A 26,680-nucleotide genomic window follows, 5' to 3' on the forward strand; every position below is an offset into this window, starting at 1 on the left:
CATGTCGAAAGCGGGGATCCTCGAACCGGACCCTCTATCGCGCACGGCGGCAGCAGTAGATTCGCGATAACTCCGAACATGCAATTACCGTCGAAGTGGATTTCGACTCATCCCCCTCTTCCCTTTCTCCACCTCCACCTCCACCTCTGCCTCTGCCTCTCGCACTCTTCCTACGCTATCCATACGTTCGAGGGTGGAATGTACCGAGCACTTCACTCGTCGGGCTCTTTGGCTCGTAGATTCGAATTCAAATTTGCGAAAGCCTCCCTATCCCCACTTCGGCCGGTGTTCTCCTACGGCCGGGCCCCCGCAATACCAATGATGCCAATCGCATCCGTCTGCGGCCCAACCGATCGGAAATAATTGTCGACCTTCCGTGCGCTTTCCGCTGCTTTGGCGAAGAGAGTTTTACGCGCGTCACAAATTTTCGACGTCTACATGTTCAATTAAAGGGCGATGTTAATTAAAATATATTGACACGGCAGGCGAAACGCGGCGCCGTCGGAGCGATCAATTAATTAAATTTTATCAATGGCGCGTATTTGCGATTATAATGCGGCTCTTGACTGCACGCGCGATCGAGTGAGGATCGAAAACAACGTTGATCCGCGCAGCGATGCGTAATTATTTTTTGCTTCATCCATTTCGATGTCGTTATTTACAACTGTGATTTCAATTTTTTTCAAATTAGAGCCAAATAACTCTGTTTAAAATAATATTCTGTAAAAAAATCCCTGCGCTACGCTCTGGATACATACCCAGAATATCAATCGAGAAGTTACTGGAACTGGAAGTCCACAAATAGCTATTATTTTGTGGAGTTGTGGACAGAATTTAATGGAATTAAACGCTATTTTTATTACATAGTGCAAAAAGAATATATTATATATTTGTATTTATAAACTAGTAAAGAGACAAATATCGTAGGAGAACCGAGAAACTTATAACCGAATTATATTTGACGTTTCGCCGAAGATCTCGTTTTAATTTAGCACAGGAAACTCGATACGATCTCCTAATCGACATGAGCCGCGCTTACGAGATTCGGGAAAGCTTTACGGCTGACGAGCTGCCGCACTCGAGACCACCCTGGTCTAACCTTTAGTACTCTTTCCATAAAGCAAGAATGCTCTTCCATACGGCGGTGTTATGGAGAGAACTTCGAACTCTGCGACGGGTCAAAGTACGTCGTTTCCGCTCCCTTTCTCCGACACGGCTCCCACGGTGCACGGAGGGCGTTGACGACCGAAGCGGGAGAGGTATGCACTCTGACGCTTACCTGGCTACGTCCGCTCTTAGCTACATTTGCCTTTAAAACTGTCGAAAATTTACGGTCTCTGCCTTGCGCCTTGTGCGCCACTGGCGCATGTTTATTGCAAAACTTCCCCCAACCAGGGGCCGAGTAATACTCGTTAGGATGGCGAAAACATTTACGGAATAGAAAGTGAGATACGTTAATGAAGGACAGGTAGGTACTCGTTAAACCGGAACTCCGCCGGTGGAGAATTTTAATGCTGGAAGAGGAGAAGGCAAGTGGGAGGAAGGCAAAGGGCATGAGATTAGGCGGATTATTTTTGCAGAAAGCGCAGCCGCGGCACGACTATAATTTCGAGGAATTAAAATTTCACTTGTACTCTCCTCCAGCGTTTCATAATTCTACTTTACGTCTATTTTACGTAAGCGAAAGTATATCTCGGAAAAAGCTCAACATTTATTTTTTTGTTTATCAGCATCAACATTAACCTTTGTTATTCGCCCGTGGATTTGTCTGCGTCGAGGAACCACGAAATAAATGGGATTAGCCAAATTCCAAAACACTGGTATTTTCACCCTGAACTGTTTCGTAAATTTATTTGGAAAGTGAGCAACGCGAAGCGAATGGAGCTCGCTTCTCCGCAATTCTGATTGTTTACGTTCTCCAGCGTTCCTCGACGAGAGACTATCCACGACGTAGGTTTCCAAGCAGCGGCGCGATACAAACAATTTTCTTCACCAATTCTTCCCGTTCCCTTCCTCTCACGATTTTCCATTTCGAATCTTCGATGGAATCGCGCGACGGAGCGTCCCGCGATCCCGCATTCAAAGCGCAGCGACGAGACGATTACTGGAAACTGGAATCGTACTTGTTGAGTCGCTTAATGGGCCCAAGGAATAAGGCACATCGCGTGGGAAAGTTGCCTCTAGCAATTTTTCACTCGGCTAAGTCCCCGAAACTCCATTCGATTCCAGATTGCTCGACTTGTTCCAAGTTCTCCGCCGCAGCGGCAGCGGCGGCGGCGGCGGCGACCGGCTGGCGCCTTAAGAATCCGACCGACATCCCCAACGACAGCCGCACCTCCTCGCTCTCCTTCGCCGGCACGGCGTGGCGTGGCGTATGAATATACGTAAGGCGTTAAAATGCGACATCGCAGCGCGAGTATACGATGCTCCTTGATGAAAACTTTCATCGCAGCTCGTTCCCGACGATTCTTACAAACTTGTTCTCTCCTCGGAAGATTCGACGCCCCTGTACGAACTTTGGTTCATGAGGTAAGGATAGAGGAGAAGGGGTTGCCGCAGCGATTATGCCACGAGGCTATATTCTTTTCGCTCACTTCGGGTTACTTCGGTAAAATATGTGTGGGGCTTTTGAGATTTATTCCGTGTGACAATTAGGAAAGAGTGAATATAGCATTATAGTCGAGCACACATACATCAATGTAGGGGAAATTAATTTAATGTTAAGTAGTAGCGGTTGATGCAACGCAAAACGCACGATTAATAAGTAATCAAATTCGAGACATGTGATGCGTACCCTATTTCAATTATAGCGTTTGATACGAGCTGCCAATAAACCGTAATATCACGACTGTATCAAATCAAAGCCAAATCGAATTATGCGCGTTGAAGACGCTAATTTGATACCATCGATGGAACGTGAAATGCGCCATCGTAACGCTTCGGTAACCGAAGTTGGGGATACGATACGTACTCGCCAAACTTGTCGTAAGGATCATATCAGATTTGATTTGTGCGCATTTAAGTTTCAAATCCCATTGCGGTAATTGACGTGGAAAACTCACGTTCCGCAGAGCGGCACGATGAAATATTTATTCGAGCGGGCGGGCCAACAAGCTGAAAACGCGTTCGCAAAGCCGGGCCCGTATGTAGTAACGAACGCGTAATTGCGTGCACCGACCCTCGTAATTAAGCTCACCGAAGTACTCGACTCTTGATTATCACGAGGATTAGTCTGATGAGTCTGACCGTTTCATTTCACAACCCAAGTCAAACGCGGCTACATTGACAGGGCTGATGTCGCTCCTTGGATCCGGATGCGGGTAATCCAGGCGTATTGTGGGCACAATGCGTCCTTGCTAATTGATCGCAAAGATGTGTAGGACAGTATTAATACACCGAATAATCGATCGCTTTGTTGCACAGTTGAAATCGGATTATTATTAAACGGCATTACCGAAGTAGATTACTATAAGTATTTCCGAGAGCTGTTTGTAATGTATAAATCGGTATAGAAACAGAAGAGGAACGGGAATAATAATGCTTTCGAGGAAACGTAGCGTAGAATTAATTGCATTTATTGATTACAACGGGTAACGTACTCCAATAACACATCGAGATCGAGATATAATTTTATATCTTGATTACATCATTGTTTTCAAAATGGCCATCTATTAAATTTATGAGAGTATAACTGATTGTGAGTATAATTAACTCTCGTATATAATCTCTCCTGTGCAATGTATTAACAGTGAAAGGACGCTGTGGATTGCTTTGACCGAGATGATCTCGCAATTCCTATCGCTCTTACTATCTCGTTTTACCTCCTTATTATAGTTCTATATAATTACACATAAGCGATTAAGATAAATTTTATTTATATAAAAGCGTGTTATAATTCCCTTTCAGTGAATGAGACATAAGAAGATTCTGTCGCACACGCAGTAAACGGACATTTAGTTTCAAATAGTTGTATGTAGCACTGAAACGAATAAAGTATACGTGTCGTATAAATTTAGCTGGCTTTGAAATGCTTTTCGATGGTCAGTTTCGCCTTCGCTCGGCGGAAATTCGAAATTATTTAGGAAATTAGTCATAAATCACCGTTAATTCTGAAAGAAACGTTCGTGGTTCTTACCGCATTTCTCGATCACGTCGGCAATATTCCCGTTTATCGCGCGAATTAGTCGGATGAAACTGACCGTTTCGAAGCTCGCGTCGAACGCAGTCACGTAGATCGCGCGCCTTCGTATATCCGATAGCAAAAAGCCGGGGGTGGATGTCTGGGTGCTAGCTGATACCAGCTAGCAGGGAGCATGTTGAAAGCATTAGGAAGTTTCTTGCGGCCCTCCCCGGTAGAAATTAGAGGCAATCATTCTCGGCTTAACCGATGCACGGTTCGAACGGTTTTGCTCGCAGCCTACCCCTCTCGAAGAAGGACGGGGATCGTCCTTCTAATAACGGACAAGACCCTTGCACCACCGGTTACGAGACACTGCGATTGTTTTGCGAATGCTGCGCGATAACATTCCGTGAAATATAAGGCATTATCATCGATTTCCTGAAATTGCCAATACTCTGTGGAATTCGTGGAATATAATATCTGCGCATATAATTATGTTGTTGTAAGGATATCGACAGTTTTATGAATTATGTTAATATTTTTATAACAACGTTAATATCGTTTCGTTAAGCTTAGGAATTTTCTTGAATACATTTTTATAACAGATGTACGCGACTGTAATGAATAAAATGTAAATAGGAGGTAAAATGGGGTTTTGACGATTTGAGCGATTTAAACGATTTGCTACGGATAGAAATGCACGTGGAATTATTAGTTAAAAGCGCGAAGGTCTTTTGATTGTAAAACTGCCATTCTTTAGCGATTTATTCTTTCTTCTTTCTTTATGCGGTCTTGTAATGTATTCGGAAACGTTCTATTTAAATATCTTCTGCTAGTTACGTATGCCAAGTTCATCCAACTAAAGACCCCGATTTCTTCTTAATTGAATACAATTCCACTCGCAGAAATCTGTGCACGCCTTCTCTAAACTTCCTCTGTATTAAATTACGCTCGCTTCAAGTCGTCGAAATAGTTTTACTTTGAGAAGTTTTACATTATGTATGTTCTCATGTTCGTCGCAATCATTTTTTGCGTAACATTTAAAATCAAATTTACGCATACATATTTTAGAAACATGAATGGAAATAAGTAATTTATTTTAAACACGTTTAATAATATATAGCTTTATGATGTATTTAGTATACAATGCTACAATTAGGGATTGATTAACGATAACAAGAACTCGTGACGAGAAAGTCAAATTTTCCGAATGTTCATTGTGTAACTTCACGATGACCTTAACGATTTTCCTGATATATTTCAAATTAATGAATTATAATTACAAAATTTGCAATAACATAACTCTCGCTTAATTAGAGTTATCATCTTTTTTACATCGGCATGCTCGAAATATACATTTCGAGAAGGATTTTTCGGATCGCACATTTTCGGTCGAGAGTACCGTTGAATAATGATTCGTGTTATGGCTCTCGAAGTGTCCGGCGCGGCGAACGCGTCTCACGGCGACGGCGACGCAATGTCGTAACATCACGGTGACGCTGAGGCAACGCGAGAACGACCAAAACGGACGAGCCGGAAATAAATGCCCGGCGCGGTGCACCTCGTCACTGAGGCAGATTACTAAGGTAGACCCGTCGGATGTGGAGCGCGAGCTAAATGTGTGCGGCCATGTTCGCCTGTTACTCGCTCCGGAAACGTGGAAAGCGTGAAAGATCGCTTCCCCGCGCGCAAAAGTACTTTCCATTTAATCACGCGGCGGACTACCTGGTAGGTAGGAAGGTAGGTACGTCTGGCACGGAGGCGCGGCGTTAATTGAATTAGAGAATGGAATTAAGTTAACAATTTCGCGTCCAAATGGCCTGACTTCTACGACCGTGGCGATTATCTGTAACCGACTCGCCGCGCCGTCGCGGTCGCCATCGTACGCCTGAGGTAGCCCCGTATTCATACTACTCGCCGCCGTACATTCGCAGCCGTATCTTCTTCGTCCGCCCAGCCGGTGGCGCGGGGGACTGATATTAAATAATCCGATAGCGCGTATTTTTAACGTGCCGGTGTTAAGAATAGCGACACGTCGAAGATGTACGTACCGCTGCAGAGCACTTACGTTGATGAAATTACATTTGGAATTCCGCTGAAACTTCTCCGCGCAGCACAATTGTACGCGGCGATCTCATACGCGCGTACGAAACGCGTATAATATAAGTTATTCTCGTATGCTGAATCACCTGCGTTTTCCCATTCCTCCTCCGTCTCTGCCTGCCGATCGACTTCATTCCCTTTTAATTACCTACATACATCGCCTGGCGTAAAATATTCTCGAATAGCGGCATGTCAAGATTGTCAAGGCTCCGCGATACTCTTGACGCTTCGTCACGCTTAATGACTCTTATCGCTCACGATCTGAAAGATATCGCGGCGGGAAATACATGTGTAACCACGTGGAGCTTTCTATGTCCTACGTGACTCAATTAGAGCCACATGAATAAATGATCGCGGGCAATGCAAGCGCGATCGCGTTATAGCCACAGCCGATTAATAGATAATTTTCGATATCGCATACGTCGTAAATTCTTGCATGTTAAACGTGCGTATTATCTTGTCATAAAATTACAACTGTGCTACACAAGAGGACGTACGGTAGCGCATGATGACGACAAAAGCTCATTATGTTCACTCCGGCAATTGCGGTTCGCCATAATGGAAAATTGCAGGCACACATCTCACATAACGTATTATCCATTTTATTCACGTACAGTTGAATGCAACTTGTAGGTTCCTCCGAGATTGTGTACTAATTAAAAATTAAGAACGGATATATGCTTTCTCGAGCGTATTTCGTTTCCTGTGTCGAATGAAAAGTTAAAAATAAATTCCGGAAACTTTTTAAACTTTCTATCAATATATCTACATACGTGATACATGGTGAACAAGTCGTATATTTTGTTCGTTAATATTCATTTTATTCAAGATTTTATTTCTCTCTTTAAGCTATACACTCTCTACTCGCCTTTTACGATAGGTGTTATAAATATAACACATCACTTTAATTATACATCAAATTAAATCAATGTGAAGCAGACCATATTAAGTAGGCAAATTATATCGCAGTACCATGACAATAGGTCCGTATATTTAAAGGATGACTTGCTATGATATCCATGATATACTATATAAGATTGATTTATTCCAAAGAACTGGCTGGGCAATGGGCAGTTCCCCATTGAATGTCGGAAATAATTTATTGAAACGTCCATCAAGTTGATTCGATACGTATGTATGAAAATTGAGCGGGCACAACGCGACGTCACAGCGCGGTTTCGCGGATATCAACGCGCGGATAAAATGTATATGTTAGTGGACGCGTGTGTCGAACGCATAGCCGACGCGACACACGCGGGAGGGTCGCTGACGTTATGCCTATGCAAAACGAATCGTGACGTTATCTCCGACGATGGAATTAATTATTGGAAAGCGCCGAGCGGTCAATTATTCGCGGTTTTAATTAGCCCCTCCCCCCTCCCGTTTTAACTACGCCCGAGTGTTGTGTCGTTGCCAAATACAGTCTAACGCTATCGGCGCGTATAACAACGCGTCCGTTTGTCGTACATCTGTCGCCGCGTCCCGCATTGTTCTCCGTTTATCGCGCGCGTTGTACACTCGTCACGCGAGATACGTCGTCTCAAAACTAAAGCTATAATCTGTTGCGACCGGGGGGATTTAAAAGCGCGCGCGTCTGACTTAATCGGTGCGACGGAAATGGCGCGTTATTTTCGGTAGGAAGCATACGACCACGCTCGAAAACGAGATATTCTGTCAAAGGGTAGGCAACATTGGGCAGCAAGTTGCGCTGACGCGAATCGACTGTTATCGCGTGACCGTAATGGCGGAACAAAACTTTTTAACGGTTCGGCCACTCTCACTGAATCCGGACGATCGTTGAATTCGCGCGGAATCCATATTTGACATGTTTTATTCGCAAAAAGCGGAAATATCAACGGATTCCACGCGTCCATGAATGAGAGAGAAAGAGAGGCAGTGTTCAGCGACTCGATTGGTACTCCAACCCGCGACATTGGGCGCAAAAAAATATCAGGCTTTCTTTTATTCTTCAAAAAAAATTGAGCGCAAAGAGATTCCCTTTGAAAATAATGTACGCCGAAAATAATCAGCACTCGCCGTTCCGACTGCTCGCTTCGCTCTTTAATCCTCGGCCGGCTTAATCGTCGATTTTTCTACGTTGCGGATCGCACTAAGGATTATATAATCGCGCGTAACGAGATGCAATTACGGCGGAAAGAAAGAAATAAAACGAAACCAACGTGCACAGACTGTATTTGAAACAAGTGGAATCGCTTATTGCAGTTACTATTCCGGCGTGCTGCTGCGGTGCACATATGGGATATAAAATTGCCCCGACATCTTTGAATACGGATCGAGATGACCCTGTTTTGCCGAGGAAAAATAGAATAGTAAAGCCGGCGAAAGCAAACAGGCTGGCTCGTGGAATCACCGATATAACCCGTGTTGTGCCACTTGTATCGGTCAAACGGCAAACTCGTGGGTTCATTTGTCGAAACTTATATTTCCACACTTAAGCGCTCGAACGCGTAACTTTTCCTTGGGTTACAGAATTCTTCCAAGAATTCTTCAAAGAATTTATAAATTGGCGAAGAAAGTAACGATCCATCTTAATACATTACAGAAAAAAGCTCGTTTAATTAGAGAAGATATTTTTTTCCGGAGTGTTTGTAACTCATAGATAAAAGGTAATTTAATTTTGAAAATAAAGATATAAGAAGGAAATTATGTTTTTATGCTAAAATTTAGATTAAATTAATTATTGTACGTAGTCGTTGTTGTAACAAAAACGATAAATGTATTTGATACTGAAGAAATATTAATATAACACGGAAATAAATTTGATACTTTAATATCAGATATCAAATATATTTTTATGTATTATTATAATAAATGGTATTTAATATATTTGATATAATAGAAATTTTAATAATGTAGTGACTTCCGCGAACCGTGTACCTCGCATCTCATTAATTGTTTCAGCAACTTGATGGCAAGACTAAAATTCATTGTAACCGGATCTCCGATGTTTGTAGCGCGCAGTCTGTGCCAGAACAGTCACAATAGGTGACATTATCAAGCACGGGATTTGTAGGTGGGAGTGCTCGGTCCGGGAGTTTGGCCGCCTATCTACCTCGCTTCAGGTCGGATATTTGCTAGTTAAGTGACGGTATTGACGCGTGCGACAAGCAAATACCAATATGCCGCCGTCGGGCATCGTACATATCTACCAACTAGACGACGATCAAACAATTACATTCGTTCGAGCTTCGAAAGCCGTATTGTCAGGAAAATTCGGGGACTGCGCGCCGCTGCGTGCACACATTTTTGATTCTGCTGCACACATATTTTACTTTATCCCGACAACAGAAATAAACAAAAAAAGAAAAAAATATTAACAGCGTACAGCGATCTCGCTTTGCGTGAAAAATCTTCTCGCTCGCTGCGCAACAGCATTTTCCGCGTCGCGTCGCATAGCGGATCTTTAAAAGGGAGAATGAAGGATATATATATATACGTTTTGAGGCATCCCTTCGAAGATAGTTACCGGATTGCGAGGAGAAACAAAAGTTGGAGGATTGTTAATAAGCGAGCGATAAAGCGCTTCTCCAAAATCGAGGCGTGCGCTACTGGTTTCCCGCGCGTAAAAACTTTCCGAACGACGTCGGTTACAGACTTTATGAATCTCGTAAGAAAGTTCGTTAAGCCACTTTCGAGGCACGTAATCCGACCTGACGAAAATATACTCGGGGATATTAATAAATAATGGCGAACGGTAACTCGTTTCGTTTACCGTAAGTCTTAAATTAAATTATACCCCGAACACATTTATTACATTAAAGGTGTTAAATTTGAACTTTGATGTTAATAATCAATCAATCAATCCATACGCGACCTTTGAAATTGGTAAACGTGAATCCGTATTCATCATTGATATAATAATCGTGTTGAAATAACAAAAATATAAGTAATTTATCGATCAAATGTTTGTTGGATGCATAAGGGAATAATTAATTCTCGTTCTCGTCGAAATTGGAGCGAATGCATTTACCGTATCTGCACAATCCGCGGGGTTTTCTCCGTTTATCCGTCATCCGTTTGCGCGTCGAAGTATAATCGACCGCAAGATCATGGCATTATTTCTAAAGTTGTCGTAAACTCGATCCCTCCATTCGCCGCGGATCTGGAATTCTCTTTTCTTACGCGAATTACTTCGGGCGGAGTTTACAAACATTATTTAAAGTTTTCGAAGAACGTTCGCGAGAAGTCTACCTTGCCCCCCACCTTCCCCCTTTACGTCTCACCCCTTTCATCGCGCTGTGCCCTAACGATCTCTCAAGCGGTCCGCCGACGCCAATTCTTTATCCGAAATTAATTCAATCTCGCGCTGTCGACTCACTGTAATGCCCGCGATATTTATTTCGTAATTCATATTAAGAAATATATGCCAGTGAACATTTTGCGAAGCCAACTTATCAGATCTTCTTCTAGTTTACTATCGAAAGAAAGAACTGCGAATACGCGTGCTGCCTTAATTACGATCGCCTTTTGAAAGCCGTTCGTGCGCGACGTCATATCGACAATTCGTTGCCATTCGGAGCAATCGCGCAGAAGCAACGTTTCAATTAGTCGCTTCTTTCCGAGTCCATATCTTTTTCCTAGCGTGATAAACTGGCGAACTTCTTGGCTGACTCTTCCTTAGCGAGCCGACAACGCCAAGGCGCCCACGCCGCTCATTTGCCGCCAATTCTATACCTTCCACCTCTGTGAGATAGCGAGGATAATAAAAGAAGCGGCTGGAACGAAGAAACCGTCTTCAACGGCTTTCATTAACGCCCGTCGATTAGATTTGCAATGAAAGTACGTTAATTAAAGATATCTTAAATACATTCACCGCGCCCAGTTCTCTCTCTCTCTCTCTCTCTCTCTCTCTCTCTCTCTCTCTCTCTCTCTCTCTCTCTCTCTCTCTCTCTCTCTCTCTCTCTCTCTCTCTCTCTCTCTCGTTCCTGTCTGAAACCCTACTAGCAGTTGAAAATCTGTTAAATGATCGCGCCCTTTGCGCTGCAGTCGCAAGCTCTATCGGACTTTTTAATGAGCTCGATAGATTTTTATTCTCTGCTTTCTTTTCGTGAGCGCTACTTATTATACATACATATATACTATATCTTTTCGATGTTTCTGCTCTAAAAATTGTTACTGGATTGTTTCGAGAAAATGATATCTCCGTATTCTCGCGCATTCGTGTCACATACCAAGTAAAATTCGCCGTATACAGTTGATTAAGGATAATTGTATCTCGATATACCCTAAGGAATGATCCGGAATCACTGGCCATGAATCCGCCACGAAGATCAGGTTCATCCCGCAAAGGTTTCGCGCGAATTATACGAGGTCGGGGATGTGAGGGAAAGCGCTTTGATCCTCGGTCAAAGGCCAACGTCTCCGAAGGGAGCGCAATGTTACGCGGGTCCCTTGGCCCATTGTGGCTCCCATTGTTGCGCAAACTGCATTACAACCGGAAGTGGCCGCGACCTCCCTTCCGTGGCTCGTAACTCAGTGTCTCGCGGGCTGGTGCCGGGCACTGCACAATGCAACAGCAACGGCACTACCAGCAACACCGACGTCAGACGTCGCCGACGCGGCGCGACGCGACGCGACGCGACGCGACGCGTTCTACGGCCGCCGTAACGTTCATCGCATTACGGGATGTTATACGTCGCATCAATGCCGAGGAGCTGCACGTCCGCGACCCTCGCGACTCTGTTACGCCTTGTGTCGCCCGTTCGAAGCGTGTGCCTTTCCGCATGGCATATGTGTTGGCGAGAGGAAATTAATCGCGCGAGCTGCGACAGTCCGCGCGTCGCGTCGCGTCGCCAGAAAACGCGAGCAGCAATTACCGTTCGCCACGTGAAATACAACGCGTCCACGCTGTCTGATTTTTTTTTATTATCGCCTCATATATAACAGTGAACGCAATGAACCGCGACCTTATAATCCTGCCCATCTCGCCTGCTGTCCGTCGGGTCCTGTTTCATCGGTTGACCCATTTTGTCTTTTTTTTTTCCCGAACAAGATTACTTGTAGATGTTGAATGAATTTTTAAATTTCATTAACCGGTCAATCCTCTTTTTAAGTAGATCTTGCTTCACATAAAAAGCGAATACGTTTGAATAAAACATGTTAAAGCATATAGACGTTCGTTTGAATTTAAACCAAATATCGAGAGTATAGGACGAACACCGTGGATATACATACACACACTCCACGTAACAGGGTCAAAAATATTACGCGATTTGCACGTTGTGATACATAAATCATTGCATCGATGAGAAACTGAATAGCGTCGATACAGGGGTACGGGATAAAATATTTGTAGAAGCTGGGTTACAATGGTTTATCGCATACTACTGTATTTCGGAAAATGGAGATTTGCATTTTACCAGACTGCGAATATCAAAGTGAACAAGAAACTAAGCTGAGATTTTAAATTTAAATTGTTCTCGTGTGCGCGCAAATAATTCAAAAGCTTCTCTTCTGTGTTAAAATTGTCGACGTATCAAGATTAATATAATCCGGTGCAGAATCTATTAAAAGATATATCGTCTTAATCGTCTAGACGATGATATATTAATGCGAGTCTTATGATCCGATAATTATCTGTTTATCGAATTTTTGACAAATTTAGATATGAATATTACATATTTTTTATTACGATTAAAACTTTAATTTTAATACAGAGCGTTTGACACTGCTGCGCAAGTAAATCTGAAACATTTAATTTAATCCGCGGATGACACGAAGATAAAATTCTTAACGAATTTTTTTACCATTTAAAAGTTAAGTGAGAGGAATACCTTCAGATATCTCTCGCGCGTCTTAAAAAGCTATATAAGTAAAATATTTATATAATTTGCTCATTGAAAATCGAAGCTTTGTTTCTTCCTTTTTATCAGTGGGAGACTTTTGAAATATTTCAACTTTTAATTATTTATCTTTAAGTCATTTTGTCTGAAAGACTGAATGTAGTCTCACACATGTAGTTTCTTTTACTCTAAAACTCTTTTACACTCGTCGCATATATCTGACACCCTCCGCAGTGGCAGTTATCACCCACGAAAGAAGCCTGATGGGAACCAGTCTTCGGGCAACAATGGGGATCTCGTGGGGTAAGGATCTATTAATAATTCCAAAGCGACGTCGTTACGCTGTAAGCGTACCTCTGCAGCTCAAGGGAAAGGGAGAGATAGTGAGAGGGAGAAGGAGAGGAAGAGAGAGAGAGAGAGGGGGGGAAGGGGGGAGGAGCGAAAGGATGGAAGGGCGGAAGTGGGGTAGCTAAGCGATTCGTTCTACTCTCCGGAGGCCGACCTCTCAATTAGCCTGCTTTCCTGCAAACTACGACTCCCCTGCGATGTAGCGATGCGCCGGCAGGCTGCCCTGGAACGCCTGGCAGCGTGTTTTCAGGATATCCTGATTCTCTTGATTCAACTAGTAAATCGGCACGAGAGAAGCCCAAAGCGCGCCCATAATACGCCGGACCTCTGCGGAAATCCGCGATTGCGGATTACGGAATAAACTAGGTTTTTGGCGAATTCGATAATAGTGTGCGCTCGTATGTAACTTCCGGGAAGAGTCGTGAGATATAATATTAAATTATAAAGCTCCGCTTGTACGGAGTTGAGTCGTTTAACATTTGATATAATCCTTTTATCATTCTTATGCCGTATATTATAAATGAAAAGCAACTTGGGAGAGTTTTACGAGATGTCGCACAGGAAACGACTTTGACTTTTTACAATTTTAAACCCAGCGTATTTTATACGGTGCAAAAGATATACAGAAATGCAAAAATCTTGTTTTGACTTAGCCTGCATGTAAATAGATCTGCGGAAATAAAATAACTCGTATATTATATATATAGCGAATGTAACGAAACAAATGGTAGAGAACCAGTGCGTTTGAGGAATATAACACGCTCGTAATCCAAATTGCCCCGTACGGTTTCTACACGCCCGGTCGCAATCGTCCTGGCGCGCTCGTAGATGGTCCACGAGATCTCGGGGTCGAAGCGAAACGTGTTACCGTACCTCATCGCAACTAACCATCCGATCCGGCTAAGCCCGTATCATCCACCTGGATCCTCGCGACGTTGGCTCTCTATTATTTTTCATTCCGCAAAATCGAAGCTCTTCGAGCGGTTCCACACGCGGCAGAAAGGAATTGGGAGTGCAGGGGCCGGTTAATCCACTCTTTCGTCGAATTTTACGAGAGCCGCGTCGTAGTTGGAGGCAGCCTGCCGAAACCGGGTCGCTCGTAAACGTCCTAATTAATTTTACGTGGTTCGGCTTTAACGGAGCTTTAACGCTGCGACTCGACGGCTGCGATGGAGAGGGGGTGAGTTCGGTCCGGGGCCAGCTTTTCCGCGATATACCCTGGCCGCCCTACCAATCCTACCCTACCCTATCCCACCCTACTCTACCCTACCCTGGAAGGATCTACCCCGAAGAACCGTACCAAGTTTAATCCCTGCGGTATGGAGCCGACGAGAACTTTCACGAGGCGGCTTCGTGCAGGCGAGTTTAGCCAAGACAAAGCGCGGCCCGGTCCAATGAATTCCCTTTCGCTCTCCGCAGCCAGCGTTTTGTCCAGCGAGGAAATTATTTGCCAACAGGTCGGTCGGTGCAGCTGACAAGAAAAATCGCGGACACTTGCTCGATACGGTGCAACACGGGATTAAATTCCCCGAGGGGAATAAAGTATCTTGCCATGGAGAATTGCTTGTGTAGGGAAAATTGTTAGACGAAGATGTAACGGAATGTAATGCAATTTGTTTCTTACGAGTTCTCGACGACATGTACTGCACGTTCAGCGTTGTAGGAATTATTAATACTTTATCTTACATATAATGACACATTTTACAATAATATGAGAGAGACAATTTATGAAATTTGCATTGGTAAAAGTATCGTTATACACGCTTTGTAGCAAATAGAAACACCGAGCGATGATATAGACATGATATGGACGAAGATTTAAACACGCCGTACCAACACCGCGCGAATACAGTCTTTTCAGTTATCAATTCTACGTCAACTTACGTCCATATTAAATCGAAACTATATTTTCAAAGACATCCGAGGAGAATGTACAAGCTGAAGGAAAAGGACGCACAAACCTACGTATTGCATGCACAATATGCTTCTCATACATATCAATTCGGACGAAAGTTCTATATTGAGAAACCGTTGTTGTTGCGGTGGAACCTGTGGAATCGTTTCCCATGGCGCTTTGCAGCCGCACACCGGTGAAGCGTCAGATGTAGAACGCATAGAATAGGAGGGCGGCAGACGGGTCACCGAACCTCCACGATCGCAGGGAAATTCCGTCCTTTTAAAGCGATCTTCTCTGGATGCTCGAAGAAATAAAAGCATCGCGACCCCCGCGGAACGGAAGCTCGACCGCTGTCACCGGAGCGGCGCCGGCGCGGGCAAATCTTCGTCACGAAAATTCAAAGGTATAAAGTGTCGACGATGCGTCTCGCGTCGACCCTTGTAAAGACGTTGAATTTTATGAAACGTCACGGGGATTCGGTGGAAATATGTAAATACGCAATAAAGCGTAAGCTCGCCCGCCGTCCGCTGTCGCTACCACTTTCGCCGCAGTCCGCGCCAACACCCATCCCCCGTTGTGTTGCCTCCGCTTAACCGCGGGGTGGGACGCAAAATCCCGGCGCGCGGGCCCCGCGAGCCGCACGCTACGCCTGGTTTCACCGATTTCACCACGAATTCGAAGACAAAGACAGTAGCGCGGATTTTATGGACCGCCTGGGCTTTTCGTGCCAGCGCGCAGCGCTGTTCTCCAACGAGGCTCCGTGAAATTGTCCGCGTATCGTATTCGAAACAAAAGCGGCGCGTTCGTCCTTGGGGAAGTCTGCCACGCGAAGCAAGAAATTTGCAATCGTCATAGAACGAATACGGGTATACACGAAAGTATCAATGGCGACGCGTGCTAGTTTAACTATATAATTATAAATCTTAGTTTTTTCTCTCAAAATACGATTCGTGGACGGTATGACGTCGTGGATCATCCAAGCTGATTTAAGGAGCTTCGAAATCGATTCGGTAATTTCTTACGATTTAAGAACGATGAGCTTTTACCGCACCGGTATCGCGAAACGACTCTTCGCCATTAAAACTTGGTGCAAAAGGAACGTTTCTCGCAAACAATAGATTCTCCGTGCCGGCTCCGTGCCGTGATTCACAGAGAGCAAAAACTCGCAGAACTGCATTTCCTCTATTTTCCACCTCGGTGGGGCCACCGCGGAAAATTAAGGAACTGATTAACGCGGCTGCTAATTTGTCCTAGCTGGCGCTGCCTTTAACTTAATACGACACGAAGTAGACGTGAAGAGGAGGTGGGCAGGGAGGGACAATGAGCGTAGACAATGGTGAGGCTGATACGCTTAGTGGAAGCAAACGGGTTTGCCAAGTTGAGGAGACCAGCCCGAGAGGAGTGTTACGAGGGTAACAGGAGGGTGCTCAGGATACTTAACTACCCCTAAATAACGGACGTAACACCATGTTTCGGTCGCTATCCTTGAATCAGTCCGACCGTACCAACTGCGCTGGTAATGCGACGAAACTCTTCCTATTGCGAGCTAATCGCGGCAGATACATTCGCAAGTATCTTGAGTCGCGTGTCGAACGTTAACTCACAGCGATCGGTTTATCACGGTGGAATTATTTTAGTCAGCAAATCCGCACGATATACAACAGTCGAATAAAAGATTCGATTAACGTTACTCGAGTATAAATATAATGTAGACATTATAATATAAATATGCACATAGCGTATATGTACACGTTTACCTTAAACGCGAACTGTATAAACATTCCGACGTTCATCCCTTTCAAAGATCCGTGGCTTTGAGACGATCGTGCGTGCCTAAGTTGCATGCTGTATAGCGACATCGTCCATTAACGTATATCCGGGCCCGAGCGATTACGGTGTAATGGCGACGTCGATACAGCGACATGATCAATCTATGTCGCTCCCGGAGATTTATGAAAATATCTGCTTTCACTGTCATGTCGCGGCTTCGGCGAAGAACGCCGGGGGTATAAGTTCAGAAAAGTTCACGCGAAAATCCCCCCGGGGAGAACACAACGGACTTGGACGTCCACCTACGGAAGTCTTGCCTCTCTCTTTCTCCCTCCTTTTCTTTCTTCCTCTTTTCGGACGGAAACTTGGGTTCAATCTTCCCTGCACCACATGCTGCGCGATATTAACGGATGGAAAAAGAATTAGAGGGGCGACATTCTCAAAATGTTTCCTGGGACGGGTCGCATTAAGATCATGAGTTTGATCTCTAGCTTCTCATTAGCAATTAATGCCTTCCACGACAAAGTTTTTGTCGGGAAGTTTTCATTATTCACGCGGTTCTCTCCGCGCAGATGTAATGGCCCGGTATTATTAATAGAATTATGTAACTTTTCTCGAGCGCGCACGCCCGCGCCGCCGCCGCCGCCGCCCTCCCTCGCTGTAATTACGCTCGCGAAGCTGCCGAGCGGGCGCTGTTAATTATTAACGAAGACATCATTCTGAAACATACGAGTGACAACGTCACGGCGATGTAACCGAACATCTGTCGTCGTTACCGCGGCGGGTATATAATTGAACGTGTTAAAAACGCGTCGCGCGAGCGACACACGTCCGTTACGTTTCCGAACGCGACACATATCCGTTTCCCGTACTTCCCCGCAGATATTGACTAAACTTTTTCGAGTCCTTCCTCGCGCAGGTTGAAACTTCATCCTCTTCATGACATCCACTTTTTCCATTAGACGCGGCGTCGTTCGAAGGCCGTATTTTTGCACGCTGGCGCTTCGTACGCGGCGAATCAGCTCTTCAAAACTTTCTCTTTATTTTTATTTTAAAAGGAACGTCCACGCGTTACGTCGCGAGTTTCTGAACTTGCAGTATTATTCCCGCTACGTTTCCCTTATCGACGGTATGTGGAAAACGACAGTCGCGTTAACGAAAAACGATCGTCGCCAATCGACGAAGTGAAATTTTTCTCGGCGCACGACACGAATTGATCGAAAAACTTGCTCAATCAACGTTACGACGCGCCGCGCCGCGCCGGACCGTTCCGATTTCGCGAATTGGCAAACTTGAAACTGCTCCCTCCTTCCTTTCGATTTTGTCTCTAATTTTTAGAATTAGATTCGGGATTAGCGGTTTTGACATAACGATTCACGCGAAACGATCTCACATATCGATTTCGGAATCGCCTGTTTCGCATGGCTCTGAGCGAAACGTGAGACCAAATGCCGATTTGGATCGATAATGAATTCATTAAATACGTTTCGAATGCTACACGACCATCACCCGCCATTAGCGCGCCACTGGACATTTCGACCAGCGCCTCGGGTCTTTGAGGGTTAATTGCGGACGTGTTGCGGAATTTCATTAATCGAAACAATTTTCAAGGCTTTTCTGATATTTAAAGTACACGCGTCAGCCAGCGAACGATTGATGGGCCATCGACAGTTGCTTTCGTGCTCACCGGCGTAAAAATATAAACGTGTAATCGTTGCGAATAAACGCAGATTTCCAGATAGAAGACAATATCCAATGTCTCGAGATCAATAGGCGTTTTCAGTGTGAAAGCCGCGATTGTCGACGTCGTTGAATTGCGGGAATTAACAAAAGGAGGTAGGAAAATCAGGCATACTTACAGTCCGTTTCCTTCTCGAATATTAAATTTTATCAATAATTCGTTAACTTTAATTAAAATCTTCTTGATTAAATATGACATGAAATTATCTGAAATTGACCAATTTTGAAATCAATATATTAGAATTAGTAATTAGATGAAAAAAGACCAATTTTATCTCTTTTAGATAAATTTTTAATAAGATCATATTAATATAAAAACATTTTAGAAAAAAGTATGAATAAAAGGTGACATGTATAAAAATACAATAAAAAGTATGGGTGAAGATAAATCGCGGTCGCTTTCAACTTCGCTTTATTAATGAGGCCGTTAGCACGGCCTCATTAATAATATATAGTCATTGGACAAGATTGCAAAGCCTTATTGTCTTCTAACAGCTCATAATTTTAATAATTTGCAAACTGAAACAAGCGAAAACGTGACGATAGAAAAAAAAAATCGGGCAAATTAAATTCCGATACTTCTATAAAAACTACAACTTTATATGTATCGTTTTTTTCACGTCGTGTGAAAAAATTTTCGAGTACAAGTTTCACGTGAATAATTGTTTCGCTTTCCTACTGATTGCAGTTAATTTATTTCCATTCAAAGTACGTTTTTTCTTCCAAAATAGGCTAAGTAGGCTATTATATTTAAATTTATCGGTAATTAAATAACGTAGAAAAACAAGATGCTAAACCAACCATTGTAGTTAAGAATTGTAGTTAAGATACGTACATGAAAGTATAACGAATCTGCGGAGGTTTCTTGCATTTCCTATGTACAATGGCGAAGACTTGCGGCTTTCCTGCTACCGTTGGTGCACCGCCGTAGCAACAGCACCAGCAACTACTCCAGTAACCGGAGAGGAAGTAAACGGCTTGTTGCGCGTCAGCGAAGCCCATTTTATGCCCTGGAAAAAGCGGGAATTCAAATGAGCACCGTTACGCCGGGGCGTTTATATGATAAAGAGTCGCCCTTAAACAATATTTATGCCCGTCGTTGGAGCCGGAGGCATGCAATAAATACTAAGCCTATGCTAATCTTTATACTTGTCCCTTGCTCGTGCTGATAAGGTCTTTTAAAATTCTACCCAAAGCCAGAATAGCGTGAGTTGCTGGTTATAGTAAATGTCGTGTCGATTATTGGCAAGAGACTAAGGTAAAAAATTTATGTTTAGATTCGTTAAAACAAGAGTTCAACAATTCGATGTTTCGACTCTGATAAAATATTTTGGTGAACAAATATTACCTTCCTGACACTTGGCATGATATCGTACTGTTAGTAAGATATAATTTAATTTCAAACTTTTTCAAATATCAAATATGATTGTGTGAAAAAAGAGAATAAAAGAACGAAAGCTACACTTTGTTAAACGCAGAAATAAATATCAGGAAAAAAACGTTACGTTTCTTTCCTAAAGAATTATCGTTCTTAGATGAGATATTTCACAGATGTGATAGCAGGCAGATAACATCAAATCACAAAGTAATACACGTCCATAAGTCCATACGAAGAGATCGACTCAATGTAATGTTATTCTACTGTAGAGCAAAAACGTTTGAAAGACAAAAAGATAGATTTCCATGTTGTTGCCTTCATTTCGGGCAGGGAGACGCTTCATCCTCGTTACATTTCGACGGTAGGAATAACCAGCGGCTATCCAATGTCCCGGCGCGTGACAAAATCGAGAGCGGCGAGGCGAGACGCCAGGTCGCTTCTCTTCTTTCTCGGTCAACGACAAAAAGTCCGGAGGACCCTTGCGTCACGAACAAAACGGCGCCACGGTCTTCGTATGCCATGGTTTTCCTCCCCGTGTAGCGGCTATATCAGGTCCGCTTCGCCACGCGGGAGGAGAACGGAGGCAGCCGACCGAATCGAATGGAAACTCGTTTCTTGGAAATAGCCTACCGGAAATTTACGAAAGGAATTGGCCTTCCCGTGCGAGATCTGACCAACGAGCTATCCACTTACTCGAATTGGTCCAGCCGGATTGCGCCTCCGGTCACCATGAGAGAGAAAGAGAAAGGAGAAGAGGGAGGGAGGGAGGGAAAGAGAGAGATGTGTTACGAACTACGATGACAACGATCAGGAGATGTTCCACAGAAAAACGGAATTTCATAAGCCGAATCTCTTAATCCCATCGCAAAATCTCTGATTTCGTGTATCGTCCAACCGGCACCGACCAGCAAATCGTCGGTATTTCTGATATCGAGTCACACGCGAATATCACTTATCGAAATAAATGCGTATCTACATCGTTCCTTCTCCATAAGTGTTCGCTAGAAAAATTGTCTATAAAATTCGTTTCTCGCGGCGAGCTTTTGAAGATTGGAGAAGAATCCGTTTATTAGACCTCTGCGAAGGTACGGGATTTTTATTCTTTAAGGGAATGCTCCACAGGCTTCTAATTAATATTGCATCAGCTACAAAGACAATAAAGCGATTATTTAAACAAATAAAACATCTGTTTTCAGTTCCGTTGGTGAATATCAGCGTGGTCGAAGGGAGGCCTGCCGAATTGCCGTGCGACATAACTCCTCCCGGCGAAGACATGCTGCACATGGTTTTCTGGTTTAAAGACGAAGCCGGAGTACCACTGTACACGTGAGTTTGCAATCTCGTTCTTATCGCATGCAAAATTTCTGCGGAATTAGCATTTGCGAAATTGTGTTGACTACAGAACGACTGTAGCTTCAATTAGATAACGAAATATGCGGTAGAAATTTACAAAAATAATTCTTAGAAGCACATTCTTAATAAATTTCCAACTGATATACAGTCTTAGAAGACATGAATTAAATAATTTGAAGAAAGAGATGAGAAGTGATACAATTTTAAAATTTTATTTATATATTATATCGTAATGTTAACCCCAGGTATACACAGTCTTATTTTACCTACGTATTATACACTGTGGGGTCTCGGAAACCCCATCCACATTTGTTATCGTAACTTCAGTAAAAATGGATATATTTTAGTTTATTTTTTTTTAATCGATCGAGAATTGATCAAGGAACAGGCCTATAATGTATAAAAGTCGATAGAATTAAAGAGCTCCGAGATATACGGGTAAAAAATGCGGTCTACAAACAGAAACGCGGAAAAAGAAAGTTGGTCTGGGGTTTCCGAGACCCCACTGTGTATACCTATAGGGTTAACGTGCTTTTCGTCGCCTAAATCTTTGCATCAGTGTTGCGTAGCAAATTGCACAAAGATCTTTATTCGCTTCAAAACGTCAAAGAATGTGATCAAAGCCTCTGACGAGGTATAAGCATTGAGGCACGATTTATCGTGACAATCATCGAAACTGCCGTCAATGATTTCCGGTGGAAATCCGTGTTTTGATTTACCGTTTTTCAGCTCATATGTAGGATTTCTAAAAATCTCCAAGTACACTCTGAGGATCTACGATCCTGGCGACTAATATGTAGTAAAGCCGCCCCTATTGCGGCGCCCTTCTTTATTACGACATCGTGGCACAAGTCCGACTCACCTCCCGTTATTAAACGTACATCACCACTGGCTCGTCGGTGCTCCGCTGCCTCTGACGGAAATTCCCTTTCCGTATTCCACATCCCCAGCACGATATTCTCCTTTACGAATAAGCGGTCCTCGAATTATACGTTCACATACAATCCCTTTACCCCCGCTTTTCCGTTTGCCCAAACGGGCTCGCAAGAAACATCATTTCTGAACGTGCCTGCGTTAGAAGCAGAGCTTCCGCGACTTCCGCAGAGGATTGCCTACGGGCGGGATCGCCAATAACACTTACGTAGCAATCATTAAAATTTTAACGACGCAGGGAATCCGCTCAATTAAACGCAATGCGACTATTGGTATCGTACGCGTTATTTGAGTTTGCATTTCGAAGTGCAGATCGCTGAGGCGTGCTATTAACCCGTATGCCCGACCTCTTCAATATTTTTCGATCCACGCGGATTGAAGACAAACAGTGTATTTCGACAGAACGCAAATAGAGGTAGGAAACGCTTAACCGGTTCACGATAACGAATACATATATACGGATATACGTATCGTGTATCCGACGCGTGTACTTTTCCCTGCCGACCTTTGCCACCGCTTGTGGCATGCAATCCTCCCTTTCCCCCTGATTCTCTCCAACGGTTTTCCTCGTTTTTTTCTCCAACCGCTCGATCCGTCGTCATCAAATCGATACTGCGGGAATGCCCGGGGGAGGACAAACCTTTAGATATGCTCTTTTCCCCCGATTTACAATCGAATGCGTAATCAACTGCCGCTTTACAATGAAGGGATTTACCTGAGTTAAGCTTGGAAATGATTTGTAGTTTTTTTATTATATATATATATATATATATATATATATATATATATAAAATATAGAATATTAATAATATAAAATGAAAAATTACACAGTTTAACAGGAAAAAAGCCCCAGAAATGAATTGTTTCTTGTATTGTTTTTAATACTCAATACAATCTTGATCTTAAAAATCAACTCTATCAATCACTGATTATGAGAGATTTAAAGTCAAACTTACTTATTTATGCTATAATCATACGAATATGGCGTGGTAAGAAATTTTACTTCACATCACAGAGTATCTTGAAGATTGTTTAGCATCGCGAAAATTATAAGAAATAATCATTCGCGTTTCTTTTTCTCTTAAAAAAAAAATATTTTTGCTGTACTAACTGTATAAACAAATATGCTATATTGCAATACATATATTATAGGGAAGAGAAAACATCAGTGTGTATGTTTCTTTCAAACGCGTCGTGCCTGACTCTAATTTTGAATTATTTCGCGAGTGCCACTTTCTGAGAGAACCAAGTTTCGAGTTTCCGTTAATTGCTAACTTAACTTTTATGCGAATTTTAAATGCATTTTGTGAGCCGCGTCGGTACTTAAATGCACGCGCCTAATGGAAATCAAACGTCGCATAATCAACTTCTGTAGCGTGTAATTATGGCGTGTCGATAAATTTCAATCGACGAGCATAAGGGGTGGTTTGCTGCTTGATGTTTCCCAGATTTAGTTTGGCAGCTTTATCGGCGTTATAATTGATAACGATGGGGACGCCTCTTCGCTGTTCGTCTCACCGTCATAGTAACATCAGAGATTTGCGAGGATATCAGATAAAACTTCATTATAAATGCATTCTTTTTCACCGCAGGACTTTATACAATCGCGCGTAGATCGGATTAAACATGGTTTAATCTCGTTCCACAGCATATTAGGATCATAGTATTGTCTGCGTCTCTCGACATTTAAATTTTTAATTTTCCTGTTTTAATTAAATTTTTAAATTGACTTTTACCCAACGTTTTTTAAATAATGCAAAAGTAGGACGAATATATATGTTCCATGATATGGATGATGATTCAATTATTGTAATTGCCATTTTCAAAAGCACCTTCTGAAACTATCGTTTAAATGTCACACTGACTGCGCTTAGCAGAATTTCAACAATAACTATTACCAAATTGGCGCCGTACTCTTAAAGAATACGCGAATATTCGCGTAAAGTGTATTTCCATGCCGAGAGGCAAGACTCCTTGCGATATTTAATTTCCCAACTGCGCCTTTCCAGATACAGGTACTCGGCAAGCAATTCCGTTCGTCCCGGGTCGTTGCGTTACGGTGTTCAAAGTACCGAATTAAAGTCTTGATGAAACATAATTGGCGGGGGGGGGGGGGGGGGGTGGGTGTCGGTATCGGTGTATGTATCTCCCGCGCACCTATACCTCCAGGGCACCGTTTCCGGGGGCTATCCAGCGTAATGATTATTACGGAAGAAAGTGGCGAGGGGCCACGAAGGAAGAAGCTCGCGAATCCACGGACGCGCATTACCAACGCGCGCCGTCTACCTCTATTCGTCCCAGGACGACCTACAATTGCGGTCCCCCTTCTCTCTCGCGATCGTACCGCACTAGGGTCCTAATGGCGACGACGTTTGTCGCGGCAAATAAGAGTAAATGACGCTAATACAGAAACTTTTTCCCCCGCACACGAGGTCGGTACTTTCGTGTGGCCCGGACATTTCTCACGGCGGACGCGCGCGGACTCGAGATCAAAAAAACGATTTTCAGATCCGTTGATTCATGATGGGCACGAGGGCGCGACTGCGACGCGATTAATCTCCTTGCGGCGTTATTAATAGATCAAGTTCAAAGTGCTACAGTGCTACGGCACGAATCGCGGGAAATCACGCGATCGATGACGCCAATAAACCAGCGTGGGTTACGCGAATCAAAGGTACGAAAATTTCGCGACAATTAACATCACGAACAGGAACGAAGAGATGGAAATTCTCCTTATCGCATTTGAAGACTGGAAAATCTTTAATCGCATAAACGAAGTACCTCGATTATCACCGCGAATAAAAGATTTCGCGTGACATATATTGTCTTATTGACCTATTGTCTTTTCCTTCACATCACTACTCTACTAATTGTAAATTCCGCGCTGCCTTTTCCCCTACTGTACTGTCAAATATTGCAATAAACTACCGTCTTCCAAAAAATCCTCCTTTTCTCTATCTTCTCTTCGCGCTGCGGCCTCTTGTTTCATCGTTTCGATTGCTTTCTCTTTAAACTAGTATCTATAGCTTATTTTCTTCGACCTGTTCTTATGCGCATACTCTTTCGAGCAATACTATTAGACGCGAGTCCAAATTATAGACGTGTTTTATTAGTGTAGGTTATATGTGTATACGTGTTTTGCATGTGTGAATAGGAGTGTGTGTGCGTCTGAGATTCGTGCATTTATTATGCACGTTTCCATCTCTCTCACCTTATACTATTATTAGGTAGGCTTCATAATAGCAGTATTGTTAGTGTCTCACCATTTGCGCGTACTTCTTTGTCTCTTTCACATTCAATCTAATGTTTAATCTCTTGTAGCTTTTCATTGTTGTACATTGTAATAAATTTATTATTATTAATTTATCATTATATTAATAACTCGCGTTAGCCTTCAACGTCAGCGATTTACCGCCGACCTGATTCGCGCGACCAGTAAAATTTTCGTGTTGCAAAAAAAAAAGAAAGAAGGAAACGTGATTTCTGCCGACGCTTTTATTTGGCCAGAGTTGTAAAACATGCTTACGTCGTGCACGCGAGATGTACAATGTAAATCTATTGCGGCAAGAGCTAAATGCCAAGAGCCGAGATACGCTTAGCCTTCGCGTGCGTTTATTTCTTTCCGCAAACATACATTCGCGATGACTGCTGAATAGACATTGTATGATTTATCTACAAGCGCAATTTTTCTGAAAAACGCCCGAAAAATTTCAATTCTCGTCCGCGCGTCTCTCGTGAGGACGCACCAGTTAACGCGTTCACACACGCGTCGGGATGCAACGAAATCGTAAGATAAATACTCGTTCGCCCCCCTCGGAAAACGAGAGGAAAATTGACGCGTCGCGCAATGCATATCGAAAAACTTGATGTGAATCGAGTGCTCTAACACTGTCGCGCATTTTACAATTTCGCGAGCAGGCGGAATTTCTTATACTTGCCACGCTCATTAACCGACAGAGTTTTGCGACGATACATTTCGCGACTCGTCAGCTCTTTTGCACGATACGATCCTCTCGATGGCGTGTCCCTTAGACGGGCAACGCGCGGAGGATAGGCGGACGCGCCTGGTCGCGCGCGAGCACTTAACCCGTTGTTTATCGCTGCCATCTCATTAGGGAAGTATTCCGAAGCTCGTGGACATATCGATGTTGCGTGCGTGCACGGAGGAGGAGCACTAATTATAACATACCATGCGAGGAAGGCCCGGTATGCGAGCTATGCGCGCGGCCAAAAGC

At 43.4% G+C, this 26,680-nt stretch overlaps 1 protein-coding gene and 1 long non-coding RNA gene across 2 annotated transcripts in view; one reads left to right on the top strand and one right to left on the bottom strand.

Annotated features, from left to right (window-relative positions):
- Positions 1-26,680, top strand: part of LOC139772434 (kin of IRRE-like protein 1) — a 346,418-nt gene that overhangs the window by 131,549 nt on the left and 188,189 nt on the right. The window contains exon 2 of the mRNA XM_071706124.1: positions 21,356-21,485. Coding sequence (XP_071562225.1) covers positions 21,356-21,485 — 130 coding nt within the window. The remainder of the gene's footprint in view (positions 1-21,355; positions 21,486-26,680) is intronic.
- The window catches only part of LOC139772437 (uncharacterized), a 120,129-nt gene that overhangs the window by 3,547 nt on the left and 89,902 nt on the right, over positions 1-26,680 (bottom strand). The window contains exon 4 of the long non-coding RNA XR_011718127.1: positions 19,617-19,791. This is a non-coding gene — a long non-coding RNA (uncharacterized lncRNA). The remainder of the gene's footprint in view (positions 1-19,616; positions 19,792-26,680) is intronic.

The sequence above is a fragment of the Temnothorax nylanderi genome, unplaced genomic scaffold, assembly GCF_030848795.1.
Source record: "Temnothorax nylanderi isolate EJ_2023f unplaced genomic scaffold, tnyl_v1.0 TNYL_tig0049_pilon, whole genome shotgun sequence".
NCBI lineage: Eukaryota > Metazoa > Arthropoda > Insecta > Hymenoptera > Formicidae > Temnothorax > Temnothorax nylanderi.